Source organism: Manacus vitellinus, unplaced genomic scaffold, assembly GCF_001715985.3.
Source record: "Manacus vitellinus isolate BGI_N305 unplaced genomic scaffold, ASM171598v3 scaffold_4_pilon, whole genome shotgun sequence".
NCBI classification, from domain to species: Eukaryota; Metazoa; Chordata; class Aves; order Passeriformes; family Pipridae; genus Manacus; species Manacus vitellinus.
In genome coordinates this window covers 6,950,450-6,977,448 of record NW_021940604.1, presented here as the reverse complement: position 1 = coordinate 6,977,448, position 26,999 = coordinate 6,950,450, and the positions used below count along the sequence as shown (strand labels likewise).

Genomic DNA, 26,999 nt, shown 5'->3' with positions numbered 1-26,999 from the left:
TGCTGTGGGCCTTTTTGTGTACTTTTCTCGTGTTATACAGTTCCACTCGTGATGGAGATAATTACTTTAGCAGTAGTGAAAGGAAAACCTGGCTAGTTTCTTACCCAGATTTCTTCTGTTTCACCCTTAGGTTACAATACTCAGAGGTGAATTTATACCACCTATTTCCAAGCTGTTTTCAATTCATATTGTAGCATTCTTCAAATACCGTCTCTGCTTTCCAATCATGGAAATACAAGGAGTCAAATTGAGATTTCTTGCTACCAAAACTAGTTCTTTAAAACCGCTTCACTGCTTTTGTCATCTTACTGTAAATTGAATTTGATGCGACAGTGCTTCAACCAAGCTCACCATAACACTAGCACTTTCAAAATATAAAGCTAACTGGCATGGCAAACATTGCTTAAATAGAATCTCAAAAAATTAACACGGAAACTATTTTCTCACTATTTTCATAGTGAGAAACTTGCTTTAAGCACAATTTCCCATTCTTCACTTTTCTATTGCCACTTTGAATGTAGTGATGTAGTAAAGTTAATGCAAACAAAACAGCAAGAGAAATGGGCTGAGAAAAACTTAGAAAAAAAACCCCTCAAACGTAGGTTATAAATACATTCTTTAGTTAATGAAATACCAAAGCATGACACTATTTCAGAGTTAACTGTAACAACCAGTTCAGACTGTATAAGAAACATTAGTGCACTTTGCACATTGGTCAAATTTTCTCTCTTCAGAACAATTAAACAGTAATTAAACAGAGTGAATTAAACAGTATCAGAGAAAAAATATCTGAATATATAAGTATCATGTAAATATCAGTTTTTGAAGACCTACTTTCTGTACCCGCTGTTACTCTAATGGAACTCAAAAGGATTTGGGGTATGCAAACAATCCAAGTTGGCTCCCAAACCTGACTCTGCAAATTCAAATAGCTGTAGGCCTCAGGAAGAGTAAAAATGAGAATGGGCTCTCTAATTTTAGGATACAGAGCATCTCCCATACTTGTTAAAAAAAGTCTAAAAGGAAGTGCTGGAGGAAGAGCTTACAATAGTTCACTGGAAAGGAAACCACCCATAACTTGAAATACTTCTTGAATGTTTTCCTATATGTTCTTCTGAAGTAACACCAATTAAGAAATTAAAGGGAAAAACCTTCTCCCCCAGCAGTTTCCTTGCTTTTGCCATACAGCAGTGCTTTGGCTTCTAACAAATAAACGATCCCTGGCACAGAAAGTTTTAAATTTCAGATACTCTCAAAAATTTCATAGCTCTCCATAATTGTAGAAAGTTTTCTCTCTCTCTCTCTCTCTCTCTCTCTCTCTCTCTCACACACACACACACACACACAATGTCTCAGTACACGTCTTTAGCAGAGCACTGATTTAATCTGAACTATTCTATGATAACAAGGATGCAACCACATGAAGCAGTTCCTTTGGTCCCCCCTAACTGAATTGCTGCCCTGTGAAGTCTCCCCTTCATGATCTTGAACCAAAAGGTTATTGCAATGGGAATGGTCTAGAGCAGTTGTTGCACCAAAGCAGAATAAATCTATTTTCTCCCCCATATGATTCAGCAAGTCTAGCAGGACTTTATTGCACTATTCTGCTTTAAATACTTCAGCGATAAGCACGATTTTCTAGTGCAACCCAGCACCATATTCTAATACATGAACAGTGCTTTTGAGAGCCTTCTGTAGCAGCGGGGCAGAGAAATTTTACAGGAGTAAATCTCAGTTACAAATCCATAAGAAAAAGAGATACTTTTAAACAGGCCAAGTATCTGAGAACAAAAGCATTTATAAAAAACAAACAGCACCCACTTAAATAAAGAACTGAACAGTAGTGTAGGAGAAAACCAACTTCTAAATAGAGCAGCAGCATTGTACATGGAATACTTAATTCCCATATAACTTTGTTCCAGCACAGACTGGAATACAGATAATCACAAAATGTGCTAAAAAAGTTCCCCTCAGTACAGGTGGTGACTGTGGTATGACAAAGCAGCTGAACTATGCACAGAACATGCTCACAAGCTAACTCTCAGGCCCATTCAGTACATGAGCAACCACAGTTGTTCCTAGGATGTAGATTAACTATTCCCTAATACAACTTAAGGAAAAATTCTGATGTAGAAAAAAAATCTGTAAAAGTGAAATGTTTGGAAATTTGAAATTGCAATTACTTATGAAACTTTCATACTGTATTCTCTGTAAGTGCAACAGTCTCCTCCAGTATACAAAAAGAGCAAGAAGAAAAGTACAGGCCTCCTTCTGAGATTTGCTGTTGCTGAAATATTTCAATTTGAAAGGGCTGTTCTAAGAAAAAACAATAGACACTTCTGTTGTGGCTGTAAAGGATGTCAGGAAACATACATTATACAAATAATTTTGCACCACTGAGACTATTTTGGCTCACAAGAACTTGACTAGCTTCCGCTTACAAATCCAGTAAACTTATTAAAAAATGGTCTTAAGTCTGTATCACTTATTCAAAGGAAGAAAAGAAAGCTTGTGTTTTCTTGTATTAATTAAAAAAAAAAAAGACTAGTTCATTCCCTGCCTCCAGCTCAAAAGACTAAGGTAGAAAATTGAAAGGGGAATGAGGAACTTCATACAGCAGTGGACAATATACACAGCAGCTAATGCAAATATAACAGATGAATGGCAGTATGCTGTACATCATCCTAAAAAAAAAACAAAACAAAACAAAAACCAACCAAACAAAACCCACCAAAACCAAGCAGCAAGGAAGCAATTCGCAACTCAGTATATAATTCGTGAGACTTTGAAATGGAAATAGACTTAAAGATTTTAGTTCACAGACATCCTGCTATCAAGCATTTTATAAGACATGTAAAAATTTTGGTTTCTTAAGTTTTCACCCCAACCATTTCAAGCATTCGTTTTCTCAGTTTTAACTCTGTAAACAGAAGCAGAAGCAGGATGTCCTTCCCGGGAGTTGGTGTTAAAATGACAGCAGACTGTAAGGAAGCCAAGGAAGATGTCCATCTAGGAAAACTTCAAAATTGGCTTAATTCCAACTGAACAAGTCTGTCTGCATCAAAATCAATCAATCAATCACTGTCTGATTCCTCTTTATACTTGGCTCTAATAGCTTGGCCGTTCTGAAGTGGCATTTCTTCATAGTCACTCCTGCGAAACAGATACTTGTTGAAACTTCTGAATATGGTGTTCAGATAGGAAGTTGAAAATAAACAGGAAGTTCTAAACTACATTGAGGCATCAAATGTTACTTGGGTAAGAAGCTAGTATCTGGTTTTCTTCCTTGTGGGAGATATGAACAACATATATGAATTTTCTCCAGAGGACAATGTGTAATAAAAGTTATTCCAGTAACTACAAGCCACTTTTCACACAGATTTGTATAGAAGCAAGCTGGCACTATCACTACTCATCTAACTAACCAAAGGCAAGCTAGCCCAGGCAATGGATGAACTTGTTCAGGTTAGTGCAGCGTTGGTCCCATTCACGGTTCCAGCCACTTCAATGTCTTTGGTAAGAGGTGAAAAATCAAGGGCAGATAACAAGTGGGTTTCAGTGTCCAGCACAGAGCCATCTGACTGGGATGGGTTTCAAGTGCTACTATAATTCTCATATTACATAAATTCACAGAAGTCAAGGAAATTTTGCTAGACTTGGCTATTCTTAATTCAGAAAGCGCTGGACACTTAAGAAGCACCATTCTCCTTCCCTGAAGCATTTACAGATGAGATGCCTCTTTGCTAACTCCACTTGACTCCTGCTGTCCTTCCCAGTGTAAAAAGGAAGCCCTTTCCTTTCACAGCTCTTGCTGCCTTCACTCCATGACCTACCAGCATCATAAGACTTTCTTACCTGTTTGTATCAGTGCCATGGTAATCCCTTTTAGAAACCAAAGAAAAGAAAAAACAACATGCATTCTCACTGCATTTCTGTTTCAGAAAAAGGCTATATTTCTGTTCTTCAGGCAGAATACTTTCACTAACAAACCATTCACTTATATAATGAATATGGAAAAGAACATTACAAAAATAATATACACACCAGAAGTAACTCTCTGTAGTATTTTATAATCTTACCCATAAATCACATCATCATCTGAATCATTCAGCATAGAAAAAGCAGGATTGTCTTTCAACTGTGATTCTGGAAAATACAAATAAGGGTTAATTTAGTGTGTTAAATGTAGAAATGTGACTAGTTCTAACACAACACTGTAGCAACAGACACAACAACTTCCAAGGCAGTCACAATTACAATTCAACAAAACTATATCCAAACAGGAATTCTCTCCTTTAAATTCTCCACCCTTCAGCCACATTGTCATGGTATTAAGAGTGAAGGAAATGACAAATTATCTCAGTTTTAGATAGATATTCTCCATGTTGTATAAGTTGATTTCCTTCCTTATGCAGCTTCCTATGTCATATTATTTCAATTTGCACATAAGTTAATTCAGAGTTCATTATTCTTTATCAAAAGTTTGTATGTATTTAAAAAGCACAGACTTGTGGTTTTGGTTATTTCTAAGCTACAAATATAGTAGACCAAAATTGGAATCCCTTGACTGTAAGTCAGTGATTATCTGGTTACTTTTCATCCTTGTAAGAGATGAAGGAAGGACTTGTACCTTTATAGTGAAATGAAAAGAAACACATACTTTCCACCAGCTATGATAATTCCCTCTACCTTATTCTAAGGCCTTCATTTCTTGCACAATCTGTGCTGCTTAGCTGCAGTTCATAGTAGAATTCAATTTAGCAATTTGCCATAATATTTTTTTCCTGGCAGCCTTTTACTCTCTACCATCTACGAAGAAATATTTCTTGCAACCCTCATCCAGCCAGTTCTTTTTCCATTCTTAATGGAAAAATAGCATTTTTTGGTAATGGTTCCATCCATCTCAACTCTAAAAATTTAGAGAAAGGACCAGCTCCACTATTTAGTGCCTTCCCCCTGCATGCTCTCAGCATGTAAGGTATGAATGGCCACTAGATAATCTCATCTAGGCTTCCTTTCCCATGAAAGGCTGGACTGCATGATCTTTCCAGGTCCCTTCCAGCCTCGGCTGTTCCATAGTTCTATATCATGAACTCAATGCTTAAAGCAGAGAATGGACTCAGTACAAATATTTATTTTAAAGATCTTTATCTGTTAGAGAGAGAACTGCTTTATAATCATCCTGTAAGTCAGACTGTATCCTCTACACAGGAATGCAAAAGCAGAAGTGCTACTGGTTCAATCCTTTATCTCCTTTAACATGGATCCTGTGCAGCCCTCCCCATAGCAAGTTCTCCAAAATTCCTCTCCCATTAGAGATCAGCTTCACTCCTACTGTTCCAACAGCATGTTACTGATTTCAGAGTCCAGTTTGCCAGCATGCCAATATATAAACTTTCATTAGAACAAAGTAGAAGTGAAGTAATGTTGTGCCTTAAGGGCTGTGTGTGAGTCAGTTCAAAAGTTGGTGCATTACATGCAAACGTCATACTGACTATACACTTGATCTAAGTGCATAAGAATTCAAGCCTAACTCATCAGTTATTACATTTTATGTGTTCCTAATTTGCTCAGGAGCAGTGCAGCTTCTGCTTATGTTAACTCAAAGGAAATTGGAATAGTAACGAGACAATCAAAATATAAAGAGATTGCACAGTATCTGCTAATATGGCAGTTCTTGTCATACAAGTTTGCCAGACAACAGCTTACACTTACCATATAGTGCATTCTTCGAGGGGGAATACACGAAGGCTAACGTGTAGAGATAAAAGTTCAGTAAACCATAAAATGATAAGAATTCTGCTGGTAGTAAGTGTCAAGGATATTGCTCAATATAGTTCCACACACATTAACTTTGGAAACGAGACCCAATCCATACACAAGCTGTTTCAATGGAAAGAACGTTTACCTTACTGATGTTTGAGAGCATGAATGGCTAAACAAAACTGCATGTTTTATTTTCAATGACAACTTATGTACTCGAGCTATTTCAAGCTAAAGCTCCCACTGAAAACAACGCTCTAACACAAGTAACATTTGCTGAGGTATGGTCTACTCAAGCAGTGGAGTGCATGGTCAGTCAAATGGTTCTGCCTTCAGTGCTAAAAGAAAGCTGAGTAAGTGGGGGTGTTCAGGTGTTTTAAAAGTTTAAAAGTTTCTCCTTGGCACAGTAATTAGGAAGGAAGGAGAAAGGACTATCCGTAGATAGAACTCTGAAGATGGTTTCTTGCCATGCTTTTAGGAAAATACTAAAGGCTTTACATACTGTTTTCTACTACCTCTCAACACATATCTAAGCTTATCAGTAACCAGAGCAGCTGCAGTTGCACAGGCAGTTTCAGAAAGTACAATGAACTGGGATCTCATGGTTCAGGTCAGGAATACACGTTGTAATCCTTTGTCAACAGACATCAGAAATAGTCTCTCTCAAGTCACTTAAATTCTCTGCTATGACCTATACCACATGTAGACTTGGACCAATGCGCAAACAGTGCCTTCTAAACTATTAATTTCTCATATTTTAGTACGCCCCATGCTGACTGACAGGTACACAGAAAACAACTGAGGCAGCAAATGCAGCCAAATTTGTCATAGTATCTAATTAAAATGACTTCAATATGCACCAGGCATGCATATCTAAGCCTTCATTCCTTTTGAAGAGTATCAAAAGCAGTTGTGATTCATGATGTGAACAAATTAGACTGAGACTGTCTAGCTCATAATCTTTACAAGGAGTCATTACAAAATGCTGACGTAAAACCTTGAACAAAACAGACTTAACTGCAAAAGTCCGCCTAAAAGTCAAAGGTCTCAGTCTTAGGTACATCATTTTGAAGTACCTTCTGCATGAAAACAGCTTAACATTCCTACTTGAGCAGTATCACAACACAAGGATATAATTCTGATAATGAGTCGACAGCTCAGCAACAAAGTTATCCTGTAGAACCTGTGCTCCAAAGCGTAGGTAGAGTATAACGATGCTGTGGGGGAAAAAAAAATAAAACACATAGGTGCACTCTGTCTTTAAAATTCAAAATTGAAATAGTAGGTTGATAGAAGAGTATATGAGAAAATAATTATGTTAACGTGCTGACCGGTTATTTTAAAATAGACTTGCTTTCATAGTTCTAAATTAAGAAGGATTATTTTGTGATTAAAAGTCAGCAGTCAACTGAGCAAAATGGAAAAACTCCTCAGATTTCATCCACTACATACTATCCAAGTAACAGCTTGGAGTGGGCGAGAAAGATATTAACAATAATCTAAGAAACTAATTGTAGACTTCTGCTTTGACTAAGTGACGTTTACAAAACTCCAGAAGAGGGGAATGGTGCGATTGCACACCACTCAGCAGTAAATATCTCTGCTAAGTGAACCTCTAAATCTTGCAGTGCATTGCCATGGTAATACCAATACTATAAACTTAGCTCAAAAAGCCTTAAGAAAGGCTAAAAAATTAAAAATGCTTGCCACAACAGCCATATTAAAGACATTCTTCAGCTTCATTGACAATTTTATTATCTAGAAAACGTACTCAAAGCTCTGAAAAAAAGGTTATAAAAGTTACAATTCTGAGAAAGGTACTTTGAAAAGCCTTACCTAATAACAAGCACTACAAATGTTAATGCAGTCAAGAATTTTAACCTGAGATCTGAAAAAAATTGAGAAAAGTTGTTATTAGTGAATTTACACCTACATCTAGGAGAAACAACCCTGTTTGAGGAAGAATAAAAAAAAAAATATTCCTTACCAACATAAGGCATGTTTCGAAGTTCTGAGCATGCCCTCACTATCAGGAACAAAAGGTAGAGAATGTATGTGGTTGCCACCACAAGGAAGAAGATCTTCATTCCCTATAAGAAAAGTGTTAGGTTTTATTATTTAATGACATTTGGTCTATTCCTCCTTCCCTCAGTAGAAATCATTATTTCCCAAAGCACAACATATAACAGTCCATTTATGCAGGAAAAGCTGGCTCATGAAATGAGGATGGTGATACATCCAGGTTGAATTTTAGGGAATGTAAAGGACATTTCATAGAAACCAGCATTTTTCACCAAATTCACAGTGAGCTGAATCACCATGATTTTCTAAAAACACGGCTTGTTCACAGGAACAATACAAGGATTGGTATCAATCCTTGATAAGGTACAAACAAGGTACATCAGATCTTCCTTTACAGCAAGAAAGCCTAAAATTTACTAGGACAGTCAATCTTGGCAGGAGTAAAGATATACAAAGCTGACTTAATAAGAGGCTTAAAAATTTTTCTTTCATTTTCAACAGTCATGAGTCTTGTGGTGTTGAGTCTCTAGATCTGCAGGACAAATTACCCTTCTCAATATGGAGTTCAATATGGTCTATGCATCTATCTAATGCAAAATTAAAAATACTCTAGTCAGAGTAAGACCATTTGACCAGCATTTTCTCTTTTCTAAATTGTGTTATAGATTTTTATAGAAGAACAAACCCCATCTCCTTGTATTGCCTAACTCTACCTGACAATTTAATAGCAAGAAAACATTTTTGACTTACCTGAAAATTGCCTGTGTCAACCCTGTATTGATATGTAGGATCATGTACTTCATTAACGCTAGAAAATATTCAAAATTAAAAACTGGTATGTGCACCATTCCAGACAAGGTCAAAAAGACATACTGACCAAGAAACCCACTCAAAAGAAAAGGTTTAGAGTTACTATAAAGGTTTTCACCATATAAGTTGGTGCAATGCCATTAATTCAAATGCAGTTGTGACAATTTACTGTATATAACATTCTCGTTTCCTAACCCAATTTGGAAGAAATATGGAGGATTTAAATTGTAATCATGTCTCATCTCCCCATTTGTTTTTTAGAAAATGCATTTCTCTACCACTAGTTATAAACAACCTTCTCATTCTTGAACACTCTCAGCTCATACTTCTGCACTAAATTTTAAATTACTTACGTTTGCCATATTCCCAGTGTAACAGAGGCCAGCCACAATAGTCCAACAACAAAGAATTTGGGCAGATAGAAAGTTAAGCACTTTCTTTCCCCCTGTAGAGAAAACAATACTGTGGTGAAGAAGTGAACTACATTTAAGATTTTATTCATTCTTGACAAAATAAAATAACTGTCTTCTTTGTTTCACTCAACATGAACTAGATTAAAACACTCATCCTTCTGCATTTTTATCCTGCACAGGTGATTTAGAGAAGACATAAAATTGTATCATCATTTGTGTTAATAAGATGCAGTAGAGTTGGAGCATCCTATTTATAAGGTCCCATATATTTCACTGATAATGCAAATAAAGGAACATGCTCCAGAATTCATATTTCTCTTAAGCAGAATTTTAAACTAGTTTAAAAAACCAATCGAATACCACATAGAATAACAAAACCCTTCAAGCAAGAAAAAGCATAATAGCATCATGATTCTGAAGACTGTCCCACCTATTTCATTTAGACTTGTTGGAATCAAGATAATCTACTTCACCATAAATCATTTTAACTCCAAAGCTTCATATGTCACATTGTACTTTATGAGTAAAATAAACATCTCTCTTTAAAATATTTCATTTCATTTTTGTCACCTTTTGAGAGAACTGAAAAAAAACAAGTACTCTCTTCTCAATTAGTAGTAGATACTGGTGCACCCTTACCTGTACTCTTATACCATGGTAGACACAAAGCCAGAACAACAACAGTGCACACAGAAACAGTGACTGGAATAGATCATCCAGCATTCCAGGAAACCAGCTGTTGACCAGAAAAGAAAGGGGGAAAAATGGATCTGTAAAATAAATAAGAAAAAAAAAAAAAGTTAAACAGAGAGAAGAAAACCTTTCATTATAAAAAGTAAAGCAGAACGTATCTTCAGAGGAACAAAAAGCCCTAGATTTTTCAAATTACACCAGTAAAAGAAATTGAAGTTTGCTTTATCTTAAAGAAATTAATAAAGAAAATGGTGCCTCCAGCAGCAATCCTCTGTGCTGTAGAAATAATCTCAAATGGTTGCCAACATTTCTAAAAGATTTCAAGTTTTATTAGACTTTCTACTAAACCACTGTTAATAGTGATGACCTAAAAATTATCACTCAATGATTAAAATGCAAATATTCTTTTAGTACTGCTAGAAAGTGCTAGAATTTGATGTGTTTTCCTGGACTAAAAGTAGCCTCCATTTTTAACTGAAGTGTGAGTATCTGAAAAATGAAGAAGTAAGACTTAGCAGATGAACAGAAACTGAAAGGTTTGGTATGGTAGGCACCTATTCCAATCAGAGCATTAAACAAATAGTTGACATTGATGTGACTGAAAAGAATTAAATCCACCTACTCGTTATGCCCTTGAATTTGCTACACTTGAAAAGGGTTGTTAAGATTTTTTTATTTAGTTTTCTGAAGCCTTATAAACAGTTGCTTATAAGTTCAAGGAGGAATTCCATTTTGCCTTTTTCTCTCTCTTTTGTCTTTTTTTCTATTTCTTTTTTAAAAAGGAGCTTTTTGAAAAATTCCAGGATACAAGTACCATTGTAAAGTAGCAAGAGAGGAAGTAGGATGGACATCCATTTCTGTTCAATACCCCAGTCTCTCATGGAGAATTTCCGCAGAGAATGTGCAAACAGACACTATAAAACAACAAAAACAACAATTTGTAAGGAAGGGATACAGCCTTAACGGTTTAACCAGAGTTAAGAGCACATTGCAAAGGCTGCTTCATGAGGTCTTTGCCTCTGAGAACACAGTAAAACATGAGCCAGGTCTGTTAGGCTCTACTTCAAGTTTGCTGGCTGACCCCAATGCAAATTACATAATTTCTCAAGCAAATTGAGAAGTAAACCAGGTAGTACTGTGAAAATAGACAATGTGTGAAAAAAAATGTTGCCTCATTACTGGTCATACGCTATCATCAAGTTCCACCTAAACTGACTTTTTAAAAAAGCAGCTTGCATTTTATATTCACAGTTACCTGCTGAGTGACATCATCTATGTGAGAAAAATGTTATGCAAGTGTGCAGTACTTTGGTGTCCCTACTCTGAAAATTCAACATTTTAGATTTTTTTTTTATTTTTTTTTCCCCCCAAATACTTCTTTTCCAGGGCCAAACCAGGTTGGAAAGGAGAGCTAATCTAAATCATAGCATAATTTAGATTGTAAGGCATCTCTGGAGGTCATCTGGCTCATCCTCACACTCAAGGCGATGATAACTTTAAAGTTAGATCAAGGTTCATATTGATGTTTTGCTCATTTTCAGACACAAACAGCCCACACTCTGGCCATCCTATTCCAAAGTCTGAGCCTACCTGTACTGCAAAAAAAATACTTCTTCTAGCATCTAATCACAATTTCCTCTGTTTAAGCAAAATTCTTTCTGTTTAATCCAAAATCAGAGTTTGGAAAAGCAAGTTTTCCCATTTATCCTATTTTCTTAATGTCCCTTCAATACCACTTGTAAAAACATAAAAGCAGCAACTACATGAGTATTTCATTAACATTTTTTGCATCCATTCAGTGATACATCAACTCAGCTGCCTGGGCTTACACAGCACTACAGAGCAGTGTTATCAGTTGTCTATATAATACACTCCAGAAAAACTGAAACAAAATCTTACCGTGACCATAAAAGTAAGAACTACAAAGACAAATCGGAACCATATTTCCACTTGTGAAAAAGTTGGATTGTAGGTCTTCCACTAGAAGAAAATAAAAGAAAAAGAGCCCAATGAACGATGTTTTGACACAGTACATATGACATTGATAATTAGCACTTTATGCACATACTGGAAAGTTCTCAGGCTTTTTGAAATGCAAAGGTGTAGCCAAATTTCACAAAGACAAATTCGTACCCACAGGACTATCTGATGAAAAGATAAGCAAGGCAGCCTAATAGCCTTGCTTCTCTTTTATCCTTCCACTTTGTAACATACCCAGTGCTATCATACGTTAAAGCAAATCTCAGGACAAAAAGGATATTTTCTTCATTGATTTAAATTGCATTTTCATTCAAAGTTTTAATACCAATAAATGAGTAAATCCAGTATGTTCTTCTTTATTACCAAGGTCAGTTGCATAAATTGACTATGAAGAGATCAATAAGGTGCAGGGGTGCTTCCCATAAGGGGTTTGTTTTCTTAAAGCTTGCTCACTTGTCTCAGAAGTGGAAAAAAAGAAAATCACATAAAGGAAGAATAAATGAGTTTACTAGAAATACAGAAATCTTTTCATAGGTTGGGGGAAAAGCTCCTTCTCCTCTAATTACTAGAAGGGCACTGTAGGGAATTGGCTATAGAACACGGCTTGCCTAGGCCGTGGGAACATCTTAAATAGGGAGGTTACAGTGCCCTTGTACCGTGTTAGCTGGCTGGTAAACAGGACATTGTGATTAGCAAAACAAAAGCAACTGAGTGCCACCTGTGTCAACATAAGAAATGAGTGAGGGGTGGAATCAACATCTAAGCAGAGCCAATAATGAGCTTAACCTTTGCAATATGTATGAGCTAATTATAAAGCATCTATTAAGCTGTTAGCAATGATCAATAAACGAAGCTTGCTGATTCTCATATTGAGCATCACTCTCTTCCCTCATCCAACAGGGCACAAACATTCATTATAACATGTCAGTTCGCAAAAACTCTACTCTGTCAACAATTTATCTCATACCTGGCATGCTTCTGTTTTGAAACCATTTTTGAAATGTAAACTCCCTGGTACAACACATGCTCTGCTCATGTGAACAAGAAGCTTTACCTTTCATTTTAAACTGTAAATGTAGAATGAAAATTATATGTAGAGAACCCTATTATGCAAAAGGCAATCTACAATTTCAACTGAGGTCATCGTAAACAATTGTAATAATGAAATAAATTTGATAATTTCAGTTGCTGCAGGAAAGTGGGGCTTTGGGTTAGAGGTTTTTTTGGTGTTGCACACAGGTCTGCCTTAAAGGCAGCCTGCAAAGCAAGATAATAAACTGTACAACTACAAATGCCCCAACACTTTGTCCTGTTTGAAATCTGGAACTAAACAAATGGTTTGTGAGCTTAGGGGTTTTTTCCCCTTAGAGCTTATTTTTAATGATGTGCTTTATGCACTAGAATATTACAAATATTAATATTTAGAAAGTTAATTTAGTATATAAAAAACATTTTTGCTTTACAGTAAGATTTTTGCTTGCTACCTGCTCTGACATTCCAAATGCTGTATACAGGTAGAATACAGCATAGGAACATGTATTATAAACTTGGTTTAGTTCCATTTTCTCCCAGTGCAAATTTCTTTCTGGAGCCAATCAACATACACTGATGATGTGTTTTATAAGCAGTCTTTAGAACTATGTACTGAGATAATTATTTCACCAGGGATTATTTTAGTGAATTAGTTTAGTAGCCTGATTATTTTTGCTGAAAATAAACACCATTTTTCCCTTCCTTATAAGCACAATCATTAAAAAAAAAAAAAACCAAACCACTTCATTTTTCTTTGAATTTGTTAAGTCTTTCTAGCCCACGCTTTTGTGAAGTCTGGAAAATTTGCTAATTCAGATAAATCTCCTGGAAAAGCTGAAAAAGATACCATGCTTCAGAAGGCAACATCTCTATAAGCAAATGCAGAAAACTGAATGTTCTAGTCTAGTCTGTCAATTATTAAAAATATCTGCCAGGAATTAAGACTAAATTTATCTGTTACAAAAAACAGCATCAGCAGTTCTGAGAGAAAAATCTTTCCCTATAGAGGTGAAAAAATTGGTCTAGACTGTTATGAACAGTAAATGCTACAATAATTCTGACATCAGTAGTGACAGAAAAATTAATTATAATGCATTTTTATATTTCTCTTCAAAAATCAGACACTTTTTTGTTACAGTCAAAGCACACCTCTACAGCATTAAAGAGACTTGTTTTACTAGTATAAAACTTTATACTTACTGTGAAAGTAATATTCTGGATAGTGTATGTTAACTTGTTTAGATCTTCAAAGCTAACAAATATGTTGTACTGAGTGTAGTTCAGGTAGCCAAGGTGAGCAACAATGATTTCACTGCATTTCTGTGAACACATACAGTAGGGAATAGTATGTTGAAGTCTTCAAATTATTCCAGAATATGCACTGTCAGTATAGGATAGAGAATTTGTTTCTAAATGGTTGAATATTGATGATATTTATTATATGTCTCACCAATCTCAATCAGTCCAATCAAGAGCTTCTTGAAAGATAAAAAGGCAAAACAGAAGAAACTGATAAAGTCAGTCACTGATAAAGTCAGTCGTTGAACAATAAACAAGGCTAGCTTTTCACTTTAGCTGGTGACAGCACCTGCTTGCAGCACCAGGATGGATATGAATAACTGTCAGTCAAACTCTAGGTCATCAGATTGTGAGATGGGGCTATCTTGTACTAACTCATTTTTAAAAGCTAACAGCAGGAAAGAGAAAACCCAAGCATATTGTTCTCTTGGCCTCTATTCAGTATTGCTAAACCTGTTTAAGCGACTAAACAGGACACACTGTTTTGCTGACAAAGAGCAATTCTAACAAGAAAGAAGGGTCTTTAATGGGTAATAGACACAAGTCAGAAGTAAGCAAAAAAACGATGGATAGGAAGATACTTGGTCAGCATTACTAACTATGTTGCCATTATAAATAAAACCATACTCTAGAGTCTTTCCGGAGACATGTTTAACAGATACATTCTTCTTATTTGCAATGTAAAGCAACATGCACACAAACAGATTTAAAGAAAGTGCACTTCATCAAAGTTTTGTTTAAGCAAGTACATACTTGTGCACAACTGAGTAATCTCGTTCGATTGTGAACTTGATTATTAACATATGGTGTGCTTCCATCCTTCACCACTCCAAGTACTTTGACTGTCATAGTAACATTCTTTTTGAGGGATACTGTAAACAAAACAGAAAACATCAACCTATTGCTACATTCAGAGATGAAATCCCAAATAGAGTTTCAGATGCAGGTCAAAATGTGTGTTATCCAGATATTACTCAGAGTTATTCAGTTATACTTTACTGAAGTAGGGGTACAGTATTTTAATACTTACACAGTAAGTCTCAAGCCCTGTAGTGAATCTTGACAGATTAACAATTACTAATACAGTATTTCTCATATATATACAGGGAAGCTTTATTGAAAAATTAATATCATTACAGACTACACATCTAATTCCCCCAAAAATGAAGGAGGAAAGACAGATTATCTGGATATTACTGTGTTCACAGAAATAACAAATAATATTCCCCTATACTTGTTTCTTACAATTCAGTCAGTGCTGTCCATGTCTTTACTGAGGGAGGGGGGTGGAGAGGAAGAAAAAGCATTAGAGGAAAAATCTACCAACCATAGACAAAAAGCAACAGGCTCATCTGTGTGACAGATGAAATTGAAGACACAATAGACAGGTTGCTATAGCAAGTTTTCTATTCTCAAGTTTCCTGAGAATTATGTAAGATTCTCACCATCATGCTGATCCAACTCAACTACGCAGGTCAGCCACAGCTGCTGATTGTAAGTTGACAGCGGTGGAGAACTTAAATTAAATGGCTTCAGCTGTAAAAAAACCCATAAGATTAGCACCAGCCATTACACTGTTACATGGCATATCTGTAGTTACAATGATGAAAGGCATGTTAATTATGTCTGTGAAAATGTTTTTGGGAAAAGATTTAATATATGGTACTCTGTGGACAGTATGATAAGCAGCTCAAACAGAAGTCTTTCAGAGGATTAGCTTAAACAGCCCACGTGTTTTGCACAGCACAGAAGCAAGGACAGGTATGACTACCTAAAGCCCATAAGAGCAGTAGCATTAAAGCAGATAAGTTCAGACATGAAAAACAAAATCCTGAGACCTAGCCTGAACATAAGTAATAATTTTTAACACTTCACATCAAAAGTCAGTTTTGCGTCCCTTTATCTGCCACAGTTTTAAACCTGTTCTACTATAATTATGAAAACAAAACTATTTTCCACTAGGCTTTCTAAAAATCCCACATTCCGTTCAAAAGAACGGAAGATATCATTAACAGATAAAACCTACATGCAGGGAAGACTTCTCTTATTTGAAATCAAAATGTGCTTTAAAAAAAAGAAAATCCACCCATAATACAGTATCAGTACAAACAAATATAGGTGACTAATAGATGAAAAACAAAGAAATGTTCCAGTGTATTTAAAAAAAATTTACTTAAAAAAACCCCAAACCAAAACTTTTTTAGCACTTTCACAAAAAATACTTCAGATATTACGTTGACAGTGAAGAGCTATCTAGAAAAAAATTGCAAGAACTAAGAACCAAAATATGAAAGTTTTAAGAACGTGAACGTGAAGGTTCATGTTAGGAAGCCAGATCCCACGTCTTGGTCACGTGACAGTGAACAATTAACAAGAAACAGAAATATTCCTTCCCAGATGGTAGAAAGGAAGATCACAAGAGGGATATCATTAATTGCCACTGAGTGCATCATTTTTCAGTTTATGTTCTCAATTTCTATTTCTGAACCCCCTACAAGAATCTCCAACCTTAACTCACCAGGGGAAAACTCAAATGCTACTTTATCAGAAACTGCTGTGTGGAAACATCCTAGAATTCTCTACCTGGCCTGCTCACAACAGTAACAGACTAGAAATTGCTGCTGGGCCATGCATAAATAACACAGTGGTAGAACAATATTGCATGTTCAGTTTCAAACTGGAAAGCATGGAAAAGACGTTTTCCAGTAAAAGTTCAAATAATTAAAATAATTAGGGGGAAGAAAGGTCATGTTTAATATTACTAACATCAAATAAAACCATTCATATAATCCAACTATACTTAACTCTTACCTTTAGGCTGTTATTTAAGTCTGTTCTTGCTACAGAAGTTTCAATTACATTAGGACCTGCACAATATATAAGAAGGAAAAAAGAAAACAATATTGAAGTATACATATTACTGGTAAGTAATGATGTAAATACAGGTTTTCAAAAGACTGTATTAAGACCCTGCCTGCAAATCAGGTAAATAGTATCCCACTTTTCAGACGTTTAAATTGGAGGGTAAATCACTTGGACATTTCAATATAATTTATAAACTTGGCCTGAATGTTCCTTTAAGTAGTTCTGACATAGTATTTCTAAGTATGATTAAATAGGAAGTAAATTATAAATCAAGAATTCCATGTCAGAAGCCCTGAATGTGTACTCTACTACAACAAACCACATGGTATTTATATAAATATATCCCAAGCTTTTCATGGGAGTGCAGTCATGAAAGTACTCAGCTATAGAAAAAGCTGGCTAAGCACCAGTGGCGCTTTTGTTATAGAGACTCAAAGTTTAACAAGGGCTGCAGAAACCACCTGAAAAAACAGCATGTTTAATTGAACTATAAAGTTTGCATGGCCAAATTGTTACCATTACCTAGTTTAAATGGAGCACAGCATCCGTAACACATTGCACTCAAGGCTTGGGCACCAGGGCAAACACATCCCATTGTATTTGTGTGCAAGAAGCCAATGCCTTTTTATGCACGTGTAACGTACTTGCCCATACAATCACAGTAACAGTACTTTCTGGATAAAGATGGATTTTCATTGCATTGGTCTGTTCAAGCCAAGATACCCACATTTTGTTTAGCAACAGTTCTCATTACTCAGACTGGGCCCTTCCTTTTCTACAGAAATCTGAGGCTATGATACACAATGAATGTCATCACATAAATAAAGATAACTGCATAGAAGTTGTATAAACAATTTCTCCCAAAGCAGACAATCCATTTAATAGAGTTGCATGTCCAATTGCAGTGGGAGATGTTCAACTCAATACCAGACCTTTTATGCAACCATTCCTCCAATCATTCTGGATACAGACATGTACGCACTTAACATGTACTGATCCATCCACTCACATCCTACCTCTAGTTCTATATGCAGTAAATGGGAAGCAATCAAATCATAATTTATGTTAGAAGAGACCTCCAGAGAATATCTAGTCCATTCTTGTTTAATTAGGTTGCTCAGGGCTATGTCCAAATAAGTCTTCAACATCTCTAAGGACAGAGACTCTCATAACCTCTCTGGGAAACCTGTTTCAGTATTTAATCACCCTTATGGTAAGAAAAAATTCCTAATATCTAACTGGAACTTTTTGTTCCCATCTTATGTCTGTTGCCTCTCCCCCTATCATCATGCACCTCTGAGAAAAGTCTAGGCCCATCTTCTGTGTATCCTCTGATAAGGCGGTTGTAGATAGTGCTACAATTTCCCCTTAGCCTTCCTAGGTATGGAAGAACACACACTACTGGGAAGAAGAAGAATGCACACATGTTTGTACATACACAAAACACGAAAAGACTAAACCAGAAAAGTGAAAGGGAAGAGTAGAAACAGATCTGTGTCTATACACTGGGGTGTGAACAAACACAGAGGAGACGTAAAGCAGGTAGGAACAAAAGCAGGACATACATATTTGTATTTGGTCACCAGAGGCTTCCCAATCATAGTAAGATTTCGCTGTCCAAATGGTCTCTCCCTCTATATATTTGGTCTGGCAATTTAATGTAATTTATTAATCCTCACAATATGCTCTTTCAGCCATAAGCTCAGTATTAAAAAACTTATGCAAGAAAAGCAGTTTTTCACAGAGACCATGGACTTCAAAGTTACTACAGAGAAACAATGGAAAAGAAGGAAGTTTATAAATAAGCAACATAGGATCACTCTGTGCAAGAAGTATTTTAGGTTACCTGTCATGACAGCTCTAAACATGTAGTACTGCTTGGGCTCCTACAACCACTCTAATAACAGTATTAACCATCTTACAGACTTTAAATGGAAAAATTATGAATTTCACCCATCATAGTCAAAATTTCATATTAGGATTGCAGTTCAACATCACTAACAGCCACCCACTATAAAGTCAGTTCTGCATCACTGAATTTTTCAGTTCTCAAGTACATATAAACAGGGCAGATTTTTGAAAGGCATTTTTTGTTTTAAAAAGCATAACTCAATTTCAGTAAGTGTTCACGGACGATGTCATCATATGTCAGTAATCAGTTCTTGACAAAACTAAAAGAATTGGCCTTTTTTTATAAGTTTTTTTTTTAATTGGAAGATATGAACCAATATTGGGACAGAGAAATCACAGTTACAATTTTTAACAGCAGCAACCAAACAAATAATGAAGTTCTAGTGCCATTAACTGCTACTTCTGAAGCAAGCAATATATAAGAGCTTTTTTAAGCAACTGACCATAATGATACTGTGGAGACTAATTTAAATTGTTATTGGGGTTTTTTCAGTCTTGCTCAGTTATCAGAATCACAGCTGAAAGCAAAGAACCACCCTGAGGTGGTGAACAGGAAAACTGCACAGGTACAGAAAAACGAGTTCTGCACCTTGGATTTTCATTACACTTGTCTCACCCCAGAGATAACATAGACCCACTGGGACAAGGGAAAGAAAGTGAGTGCAACTTGGGAAAAAGATCAAACAAGTCTGCATCTGTCTTGGGTTACGAGAACTGAGGAGCAACTGCCACCATAGATTAAACTGCCACCATAGATTAAACTGTCTTGTTTTCTCAGATGAAAAGCAAGACTTCTGCTAGGCTTCCCAAACTGCAGGTAGAGATGTTGAGTATGGGCGGTGGCATATTCAGGCAGCATGGAAAATATGGATGTATCTCCCATGCTTTCATTTACTTAGTGGGTTTGGTGAGTTTTTCTCAGACTGCACCCTTTAATGACAGAGCATTCTACTGTTACTGCCCCTCCTTCTATTCACAGGAAGCAAGCAGCTGTCAACAAAAGTCACAAAAAATATCACAGTAAGTGTTCATCAGATCTCCTCCCAAGGTAAACACCATTCTTTTAAAAATAATTAAGTTATAATAATAAATAGTGTTCATGCTTTGTCAACAAAACTATCCAGCAAACCAATCTTACAAGGACAAAAATCCCACAGCCATGGCAGTTCCTGAAGGGGATCACAGGCAAGGCCTGGGACCCCAGCAGGGTACAGATGACCAAGTGTTGCTTACAGCAGCCAAGTCCCCTGGGCCAAAGGTAACCACATCATCAGACTGCTCTACACACAGACACAATGCAACACACCAACACAGCTCTCTCTCAGGTTCTGATATCCATTAAGAATGAAATGCTCAATTTTCTCTTCCAGGAGCACTGCTTTTTGCCTATCTTACGTAAAACAACTTTCACTTCTTGTAACCTGGCAGTATAAATATACAACTACAAATATGGTTCAATTTTATAGCAAATAGCCAAATTACAATAAATTAGGTAATTCCATTTTTTGCTCTTTATCATTCATATAAAATGCACTTTTGTAAATGTATTTCTACAGTATTTTAGTGGCCAAATAATGTTCTTCAGCATCCTTAGGCAAGTCGCAGGAATATCAGTGGTTAACCTTTATGAACTGAAAGTCTATTTGGACCTTAGGCTGCTACAATAAATCAAACTGCAGGAAAGAAGGTTTTATTTCACAGACAAATTTTATTATTTAATGCTATTATGAAAAATGTACTGCCTACAAGGCACAGATGGGCATAAAAAGCCTAGACAGCTGCCTCCAATTAATCCCCTCTTCTTTCCAAGGCAGGCAGGAGCAGATGACTCCCAGGCCTGAGCAGCCCTTCTAATTCTAAAGGAAATGAAGGACAGGGTAGAGGTAGAAACAATCCAACAAACAGGTCAAAAAGTGTCAGAGAGGGGCACAGGAGAACACACTGGACATGCTTGGTGATGTGGAAGTAAGCAGTAAAGTGGGGGAAGATGGTAACAACCTTAAGTAATTCTTATATACAGGATGGGTTGCTTAATGAGTACAAGTCCCTCCCTTCCCCTCTCCCTGTCACTTCTGTATTGACAAAGCTCTCCTGACAGCAGAGTACTAGTATATTAACACTGCTGTGACAGCACACTGACTTCTTTTTCAAGTATGTTTTATACCTGGAAAAGCTCTCTGGCATAAAATAGAGGGCTCCCATGCTTTTCAACTCCCTAGTGACACTGCATCTTTGTGGATCAAATCTCTGATCTCCAGGATAAGTACTCAGGCACTAAGTGCTTAGCCTCTCAGATCACATCATGACTCCAACAAAGGTCTTTGAAACCAGAGACCAAAGCTCGTATATGTTTGACAACTGAAGTTCATATTTTTATACTACTAAAATATTTATTATTTCTGTGGCATTTATTACCTATTTAGAAGACTTTACAAACAGTTAGCAGTTTCCTCACAGGAAATCAAGTATTAGCACCACCATTTTACAGACAGAAATACAAAGAAAAACAATTAATGTAGCAGTCTGCTGAAAAATTATGTTACTGGTTTTGAAAATTATGAAACTGATTTTGTTTTATTTCACTGACTCCTCCCTGCAAAGCACTTTTAAATACCAAGTCGTTGTAGGTAGTACTCCTATGAAAAAATGAAATGGAAGAAACACTTCCCCCTTCCTGTCAGGAGTAATGCTTCCTCAGACATCCCAGGGGCACTAAGCTCATTAGCATTTAAATACATGTGTAAATACCACCAGGTTTAGATAAAGCATACAAGAACTGTAATCTTCTAAAAAGACAACGTCCTTACCTGCTATTCCTATGAAGACTGTCAGACCAAAACAAACAAAGAATACTACAAAGACCAGAACAAAATGCCTTTTGGACAGTGTATATAATCTCATCGGTGCCAGCCTACAGGAAGCAAAAGAAAGCATAGAATTAGTTGTCAGTCACATTTCTAAAGGGGCAGAAAATAGACCCCATTCATTTTTCCACAAAGAAAATGAAACCGAATTCTGAGATAACATGCAACACTAAGAAAAAAATATTAACGCTGCTTCATAGAGCCAGGATAACTACTAGGCATTATTAGACATATGTACGTGCACACGTATCCGTGCTCCAAAACGTAAAAATTTTGCAGATTCTTCTTATGCTAGGGCTTTCTATTGTCCTAAGACTTCAGCAAGAGAAAGCATTTCTTAGAGGGATAAAAAGTTGCATTTTAGTTCATACATTAATAATTTAAACATCCCAGACACCATGTCTCCTGTAATGACAACTTAATCTAAAGGGACTGACATCACTAACAACTCAGTTATCTGCACGGGATCTTGATGAGTTTTATGCACTCTACATATATACTTCATCCCTTCAGGATCATCTCTAACAAGGAGTAATGCAAAACTCCAGATCTGCTAGATATGCATGCTCAGGCTTTGAATTCTCATCTGAACTCCACCAAAGCTTGGGAAACAGAAAACTGAACTGAAGTTTATTATTGGACACTTAAATACAAATACACATACAAGCAACGACATCTCTTCCACAACTATTTGGTGCTTATCATTAGGTTAAAGACAAAACAGAGAGGGGAAAAGTACTGAAAAGACCAATTGCATTCTCTTGGAAACAAGTAACTTCTAGTTCTGTTGGCAGGGAAATAAGATCAAATAATTAATCCTACATAACACATCTTCCTTTTTGTTAAATGCGTAATTTCTAAAAAACACAAATCCAGCATTTTCCAAAATAAAGCCAACATTTTGAGTTATGCCAGAACTGAGCCACCACATAACTGATTTTCTAGTGCTGTTCCAGAAGGTTCGATCATAGAAAGCTGTACAGTTTATATGGAAAAGCTGCTAGGACTGGGAGGGTGATGGAATGGTGCTGGTGTTTTTCAATAAAGTTGTATGAGCATCATCCTGGAAAGAAATGAAACCATAAGACTTTAATGGTAGTGCTCCCTTTTGGCTTGGAATAAAACTTCTTTTCACCAGCTGAACAGTGCTCTTACTGGTTCATCACATTAATGAAGAATTGCAGAAAAGGAGCTGAAATCCCTTCCACAAGCCCAGTCTGAACTCTGGGATCAGGTACCATGTGCTGCATGCATAGCAGCCCTTATAAGCAAGGTAAACAAATCACCAATACAAGGATCTAACAATAACAACCTCTATTTTCTTCAAAAATCATTCTCTCCAAACAAAGTACTAAAAAAAATTACATTATTCCTTTCTTGTAAAGTTTGAGAGATCCAAACCTTAATTTAACTCACAAAGGAGGTGAGGAAAGGAGGAAAACCCTACAGAAATAATGAGAACTACAAGTAAGTAACTGTAAATGTTACAAGTCCTGCACAAACTGGCAGTGCAGGACTCCAGGCACAGCACCTGCAAACACAGAGTAACTTGCCTTGCCACATGCCCTTATGCGCGGCAGGAACTCTCCATTAGCCTAGAATTCAGAATAGCTGATTGTACAGACAAAAAAGGCAAATCGTACATGAAATTATCACAGACATAAATAAGATCAGATCTCTGTCAGAGATCATCACACAGAAGTCTCACAGATGAATATGATTCTAAGCTGACATTTAATAGAAGCAATTAATAGAAGCATTTCAAACCAGAACTTGTCTGCACAACTTTTGCAGGGATATAACTACAGTATGTTTCTTAAATCAGTGTCTTAAAACTTCAGCCTTTATGTACTTAAACCACATTAAAGCTATTACATCTGTACTAGTACTTAAATAACTAACTAACCAAGGTGCATCTTTCTACCAGTTTCAAGTGCTTCTTCAGTTCCACAAATGACCTGGTATTCCCTATCTACCTAAGTATATCAAGTATGAGATACTATCTTGAGATGCTAAAGTACTAATCTTAACAGGAAAATCCTTGAGATATAAAAATTGTGCCTAAAATACTGACATGCCTAAATTAACTATAAGGGTTCATCTGGATACCAAGTATTTCATGGCAGAGTACATAGTGAGGATGTCTCAATACACAGAAATCGGGTCTGGATGGGAAAGTCCATGGATCGAGAATAGCTGACAACTGGACGAGTATTGTATGTTTGCTGGGAAGTTCAACATATGCTTGTGCAGTTCTGAACAGCTTACATCTGGGCATCCACTTAACAGCTACAGCTTGATGCAGGATACTTCTGACATGCTGTACGTATTCTCGGTTCTTTTCATAAGCTTCCTAATTTCCAAGTTTTTGCAGACCTTCAAAATGCATAACGTGAACATGAAAAGCAGCTCCCTTTCCATAGTCCTCCCTCTCCAGGAAGGTCACCAGAGTTCCCCCCCCCCAGCCAACACAGGATTACAACTATTGGCAATTATCACCCTCATTTGCTCATATACCAGAGCACAGATGGGCTCGCGAGCTTTTGAAGAAACATGTTCCAGACGTTCTTTATTCCAGCTCCTCTCCAGCTGGTGCAACACCTAGTAGTCAAAATGGGAAGGTGTGCGCCTACCTAAGTGATGATGGTACCTAACAAAGACCAGAGACGAGGGAGAGTAGGGACATGCTCTGTGTTTTCCTTTCTTTCATACTGGTACTCCTCAAGTCTCATCTAAGCCACTGACTGAATGTGCTGCTTTACAGGTCAATAAGGCAACATGGATACTTATTATTAAGAGGAAGTGTAAGAACTCAGCCAAATCTTAACTACATTTCTCGTGAGTGCAAACAACAATTTACAGCATTCCTATCAGGTGATGCATGTTTCACTGCCCCTCGCTGCAATAACAGAACTTCCTTGTGTGGTTTTGAGTGCCTCATTTCACCTATCACCAGTTGACACACAAAGCAGATTAAACGGTCTTCCCATATGTTCATTGCTAAACATCTGCCTTTTGGAAAGACATTACATGAAGTTTCTGAATACACAGAAGTGCAAGTTGATGATCCTCCACTAACAGCTTCTTTCTCACATCTGATAGGCCCAATAAAGAATACAATGTTTGAAACACACTCATGGGAAAATCAAAAAAGGTTCCTTACTCTGGGAGCATCTGTTCAAATGAGTAAAGAACTGTGCTTTGCTTTACCAGCAGAAGATGCTCCCTAGCCATGGCAGTCGAAAGCTCAGGACTAGCCATCCAAGTGTCTGCAGATCTTTCAGGCAGCTTTTACTGCCTACATTGAGCTTTATCTTAACATAATTAAATTATGTCTGAAATTAACTGCAAAGGAGCAGAAACCACTGAGATACAAACAGAGAAATATTACTTAGACATCTCAAATAGTAGTAAAAAACTAAACTGCATTAATGCAATCCGTGGTAAGAGTGAACTTTGGAAACACACACTCCTAACATCTGCAGTCTTTCAGTACCCATTTATATGTGAGATGTAAAGGTGGGTTAAATCTTGTTCTTTGAGTAAAGTTTTGGCTCAAAGTTTTGGCAAAATGTTTCTCGGGCTATTCCTCATCTTCACCTCTCATGCCTGCCCAACAAAATCTTTGGTAAAGGCCATTTTGAAAAACGGAGCCTGTTATACAATAGTTTTCACTTCAGACTCTCACTTTACAGAAGGGAAGGCTGTGGCAAAACTGATATTAAGCAGTACGTAGGTACAGAGTTGATATTAAAATCAGAAATAACTCACTTTTATGCACAGCAGTTTTTCTGACATATTATCCTCAACATCTCTGCCTCCAACTGCTCTTTTCTATTTTAGGCTTACTTCCAAATAAAACCATCAAAACCACTTTGATTTAAATGATTATATATGCTACCTACATTCACAGTACTGGGTCTATCCATACACCCTGCACTTCCTCATGGTTTAAAGACATTGCTCGCTTCGGTGTCCCTCAGAAGACCTTGAATTTCTTCTTGCAGATGTATTCCACAACGTTTAATAGCTAATGAGGCAGCACATGACTACATAAAAAGAGGCATAAAATTAACATTAACAGTATTATACAGAACTGCTATATGACAACTCACAGCTAACCATGGCTATGTTAAAAATATTTGTGCACTGGGTGGGTTTGGGTGTTGGGTTTTTTTGGGGTTTTTTTGGGGTTTTTTGGGGGTTTTTTTTAGTTCTTGTTTGCTGTATTCATTTAAGTCTGAATAATTAGTTACGGCTATGGCTCTGTTCGTGCAAAGAGTTATCCAGGAAAACAAGTTTTCCTTTTTCCTTTAACAGACAATCTGAGAGTGGAGATACCAGGGGTGGGGGTTGTTGTTCTCCACAGAAAAGAAAAAATCAGAACGTTCCTCTAAAGAGGCGGGTAGTCACTGAGTGGCGAACCACAGCCTCGGAAACATAAATTTAACCCTCGGCGTGCTGATTTCCTTAACGAGAGTTAACGTGTATAACCTGAATTCGATTCAGATTGCCCAAAGAGGTTGTGGAGTCTCCCTCACTGGAGATACTCAAGAACCGCCTGGGCATAATCCTGTGCCATGTGGGATGACCCTGCTTGAGCAGGGAGGTTGGACCAGGTGTGGTCCCTTCCAACCTGACCCGTTCTGTGATTCTGTGAATGACAACATTCAGGTCTTTACAGGGGGAAGAGCCTAAACTACCGCACCTGGCCGGAGCAAGGATTTTCTTTTCTTCTCCCCATCCCGGACCCGGACCCGGACCCGGTCCCAAGCAACCGGGCGCCCCCTCAGCCTCGAGCCCCCCCGCCCCCCTCCCATCCCGCCGCAGCGCTGCCTCCGCCGCACTCACGCTCAATCCGGCCCGCGCGCGCATGCGGCACTCCTCCCGGCGCCGCCCGCTGCCGTGGAACCACGCCGGCGGCGCGCTCGCGCCCGCTTCCGCGTTGCGTCACTGCCGCCGCCGCGCGACCTCGACACGTCACGGCCGCCCAAGGGCGGTGCCGCCGCCGGCAGGGGGGGAAGAGGGGGCCGCTACGGCGAGCCCGAGGGGACATCTGCCCGCGCCCCGCCGGGGCCGCGGGAGGGAGGGAAGGAAGGAAGGAGGAGAGGAGTTAGCTTTGGTGAGCCGTCCTGGAGCGCAGTCACGCCGCTGGTCCTGCCCTGCCGAGCGCTGCGGGTTCAAAATCGCAGTATCACAGAATCACAGAATCAGTTAGGTTGGAAAAGACCTGAGATCATCGAGTCCAACCTATGACACAACACCACCATATCAACTAGTGCCACGTCCAGCTAAACACGTCCAGGGACAGTGACTCCACCACCTCCTTGGGCAGTCCATTCCCATG

At 37.6% G+C, this 26,999-nt stretch overlaps 1 protein-coding gene across 1 annotated transcript; it reads right to left on the bottom strand.

The window, feature by feature from the left end:
* Positions 1-1,565: 1,565 nt before the first annotated feature.
* On the bottom strand, positions 1,566-25,695 carry TMEM181 (transmembrane protein 181). The gene is made up of 17 exons (XM_029962813.1): positions 25,558-25,695; positions 21,596-21,699; positions 16,824-16,879; positions 15,458-15,548; positions 14,766-14,884; positions 13,914-14,033; positions 11,601-11,681; positions 10,516-10,615; positions 9,648-9,778; positions 8,949-9,040; positions 8,536-8,593; positions 7,751-7,853; positions 7,600-7,651; positions 6,898-6,980; positions 5,716-5,805; positions 4,080-4,146; positions 1,566-3,153 (listed from the first exon to the last, which is right to left on the bottom strand). Coding segments are annotated over exons 1-17 (1,428 nt in total). The 5' UTR covers positions 25,560-25,695; the 3' UTR covers positions 1,566-3,074.
* Between the last annotated feature and the right edge of the window lie 1,304 nt (positions 25,696-26,999).

Excerpts from the sequence above, each read along its gene's own strand:
- TMEM181 (XM_029962813.1), bottom strand. Across the intron at positions 11,682-13,913 it reads TCCAGAATATTACTTTCACA|TGGAAGACCTACAATCCAAC; the intron begins GTAAGTATAAAG and ends ATTTTCTTCTAG. Across the intron at positions 7,652-7,750 it reads TCGAAACATGCCTTATGTTG|ATCTCAGGTTAAAATTCTTG; the intron begins GTAAGGAATATT and ends AATTTTTTTCAG.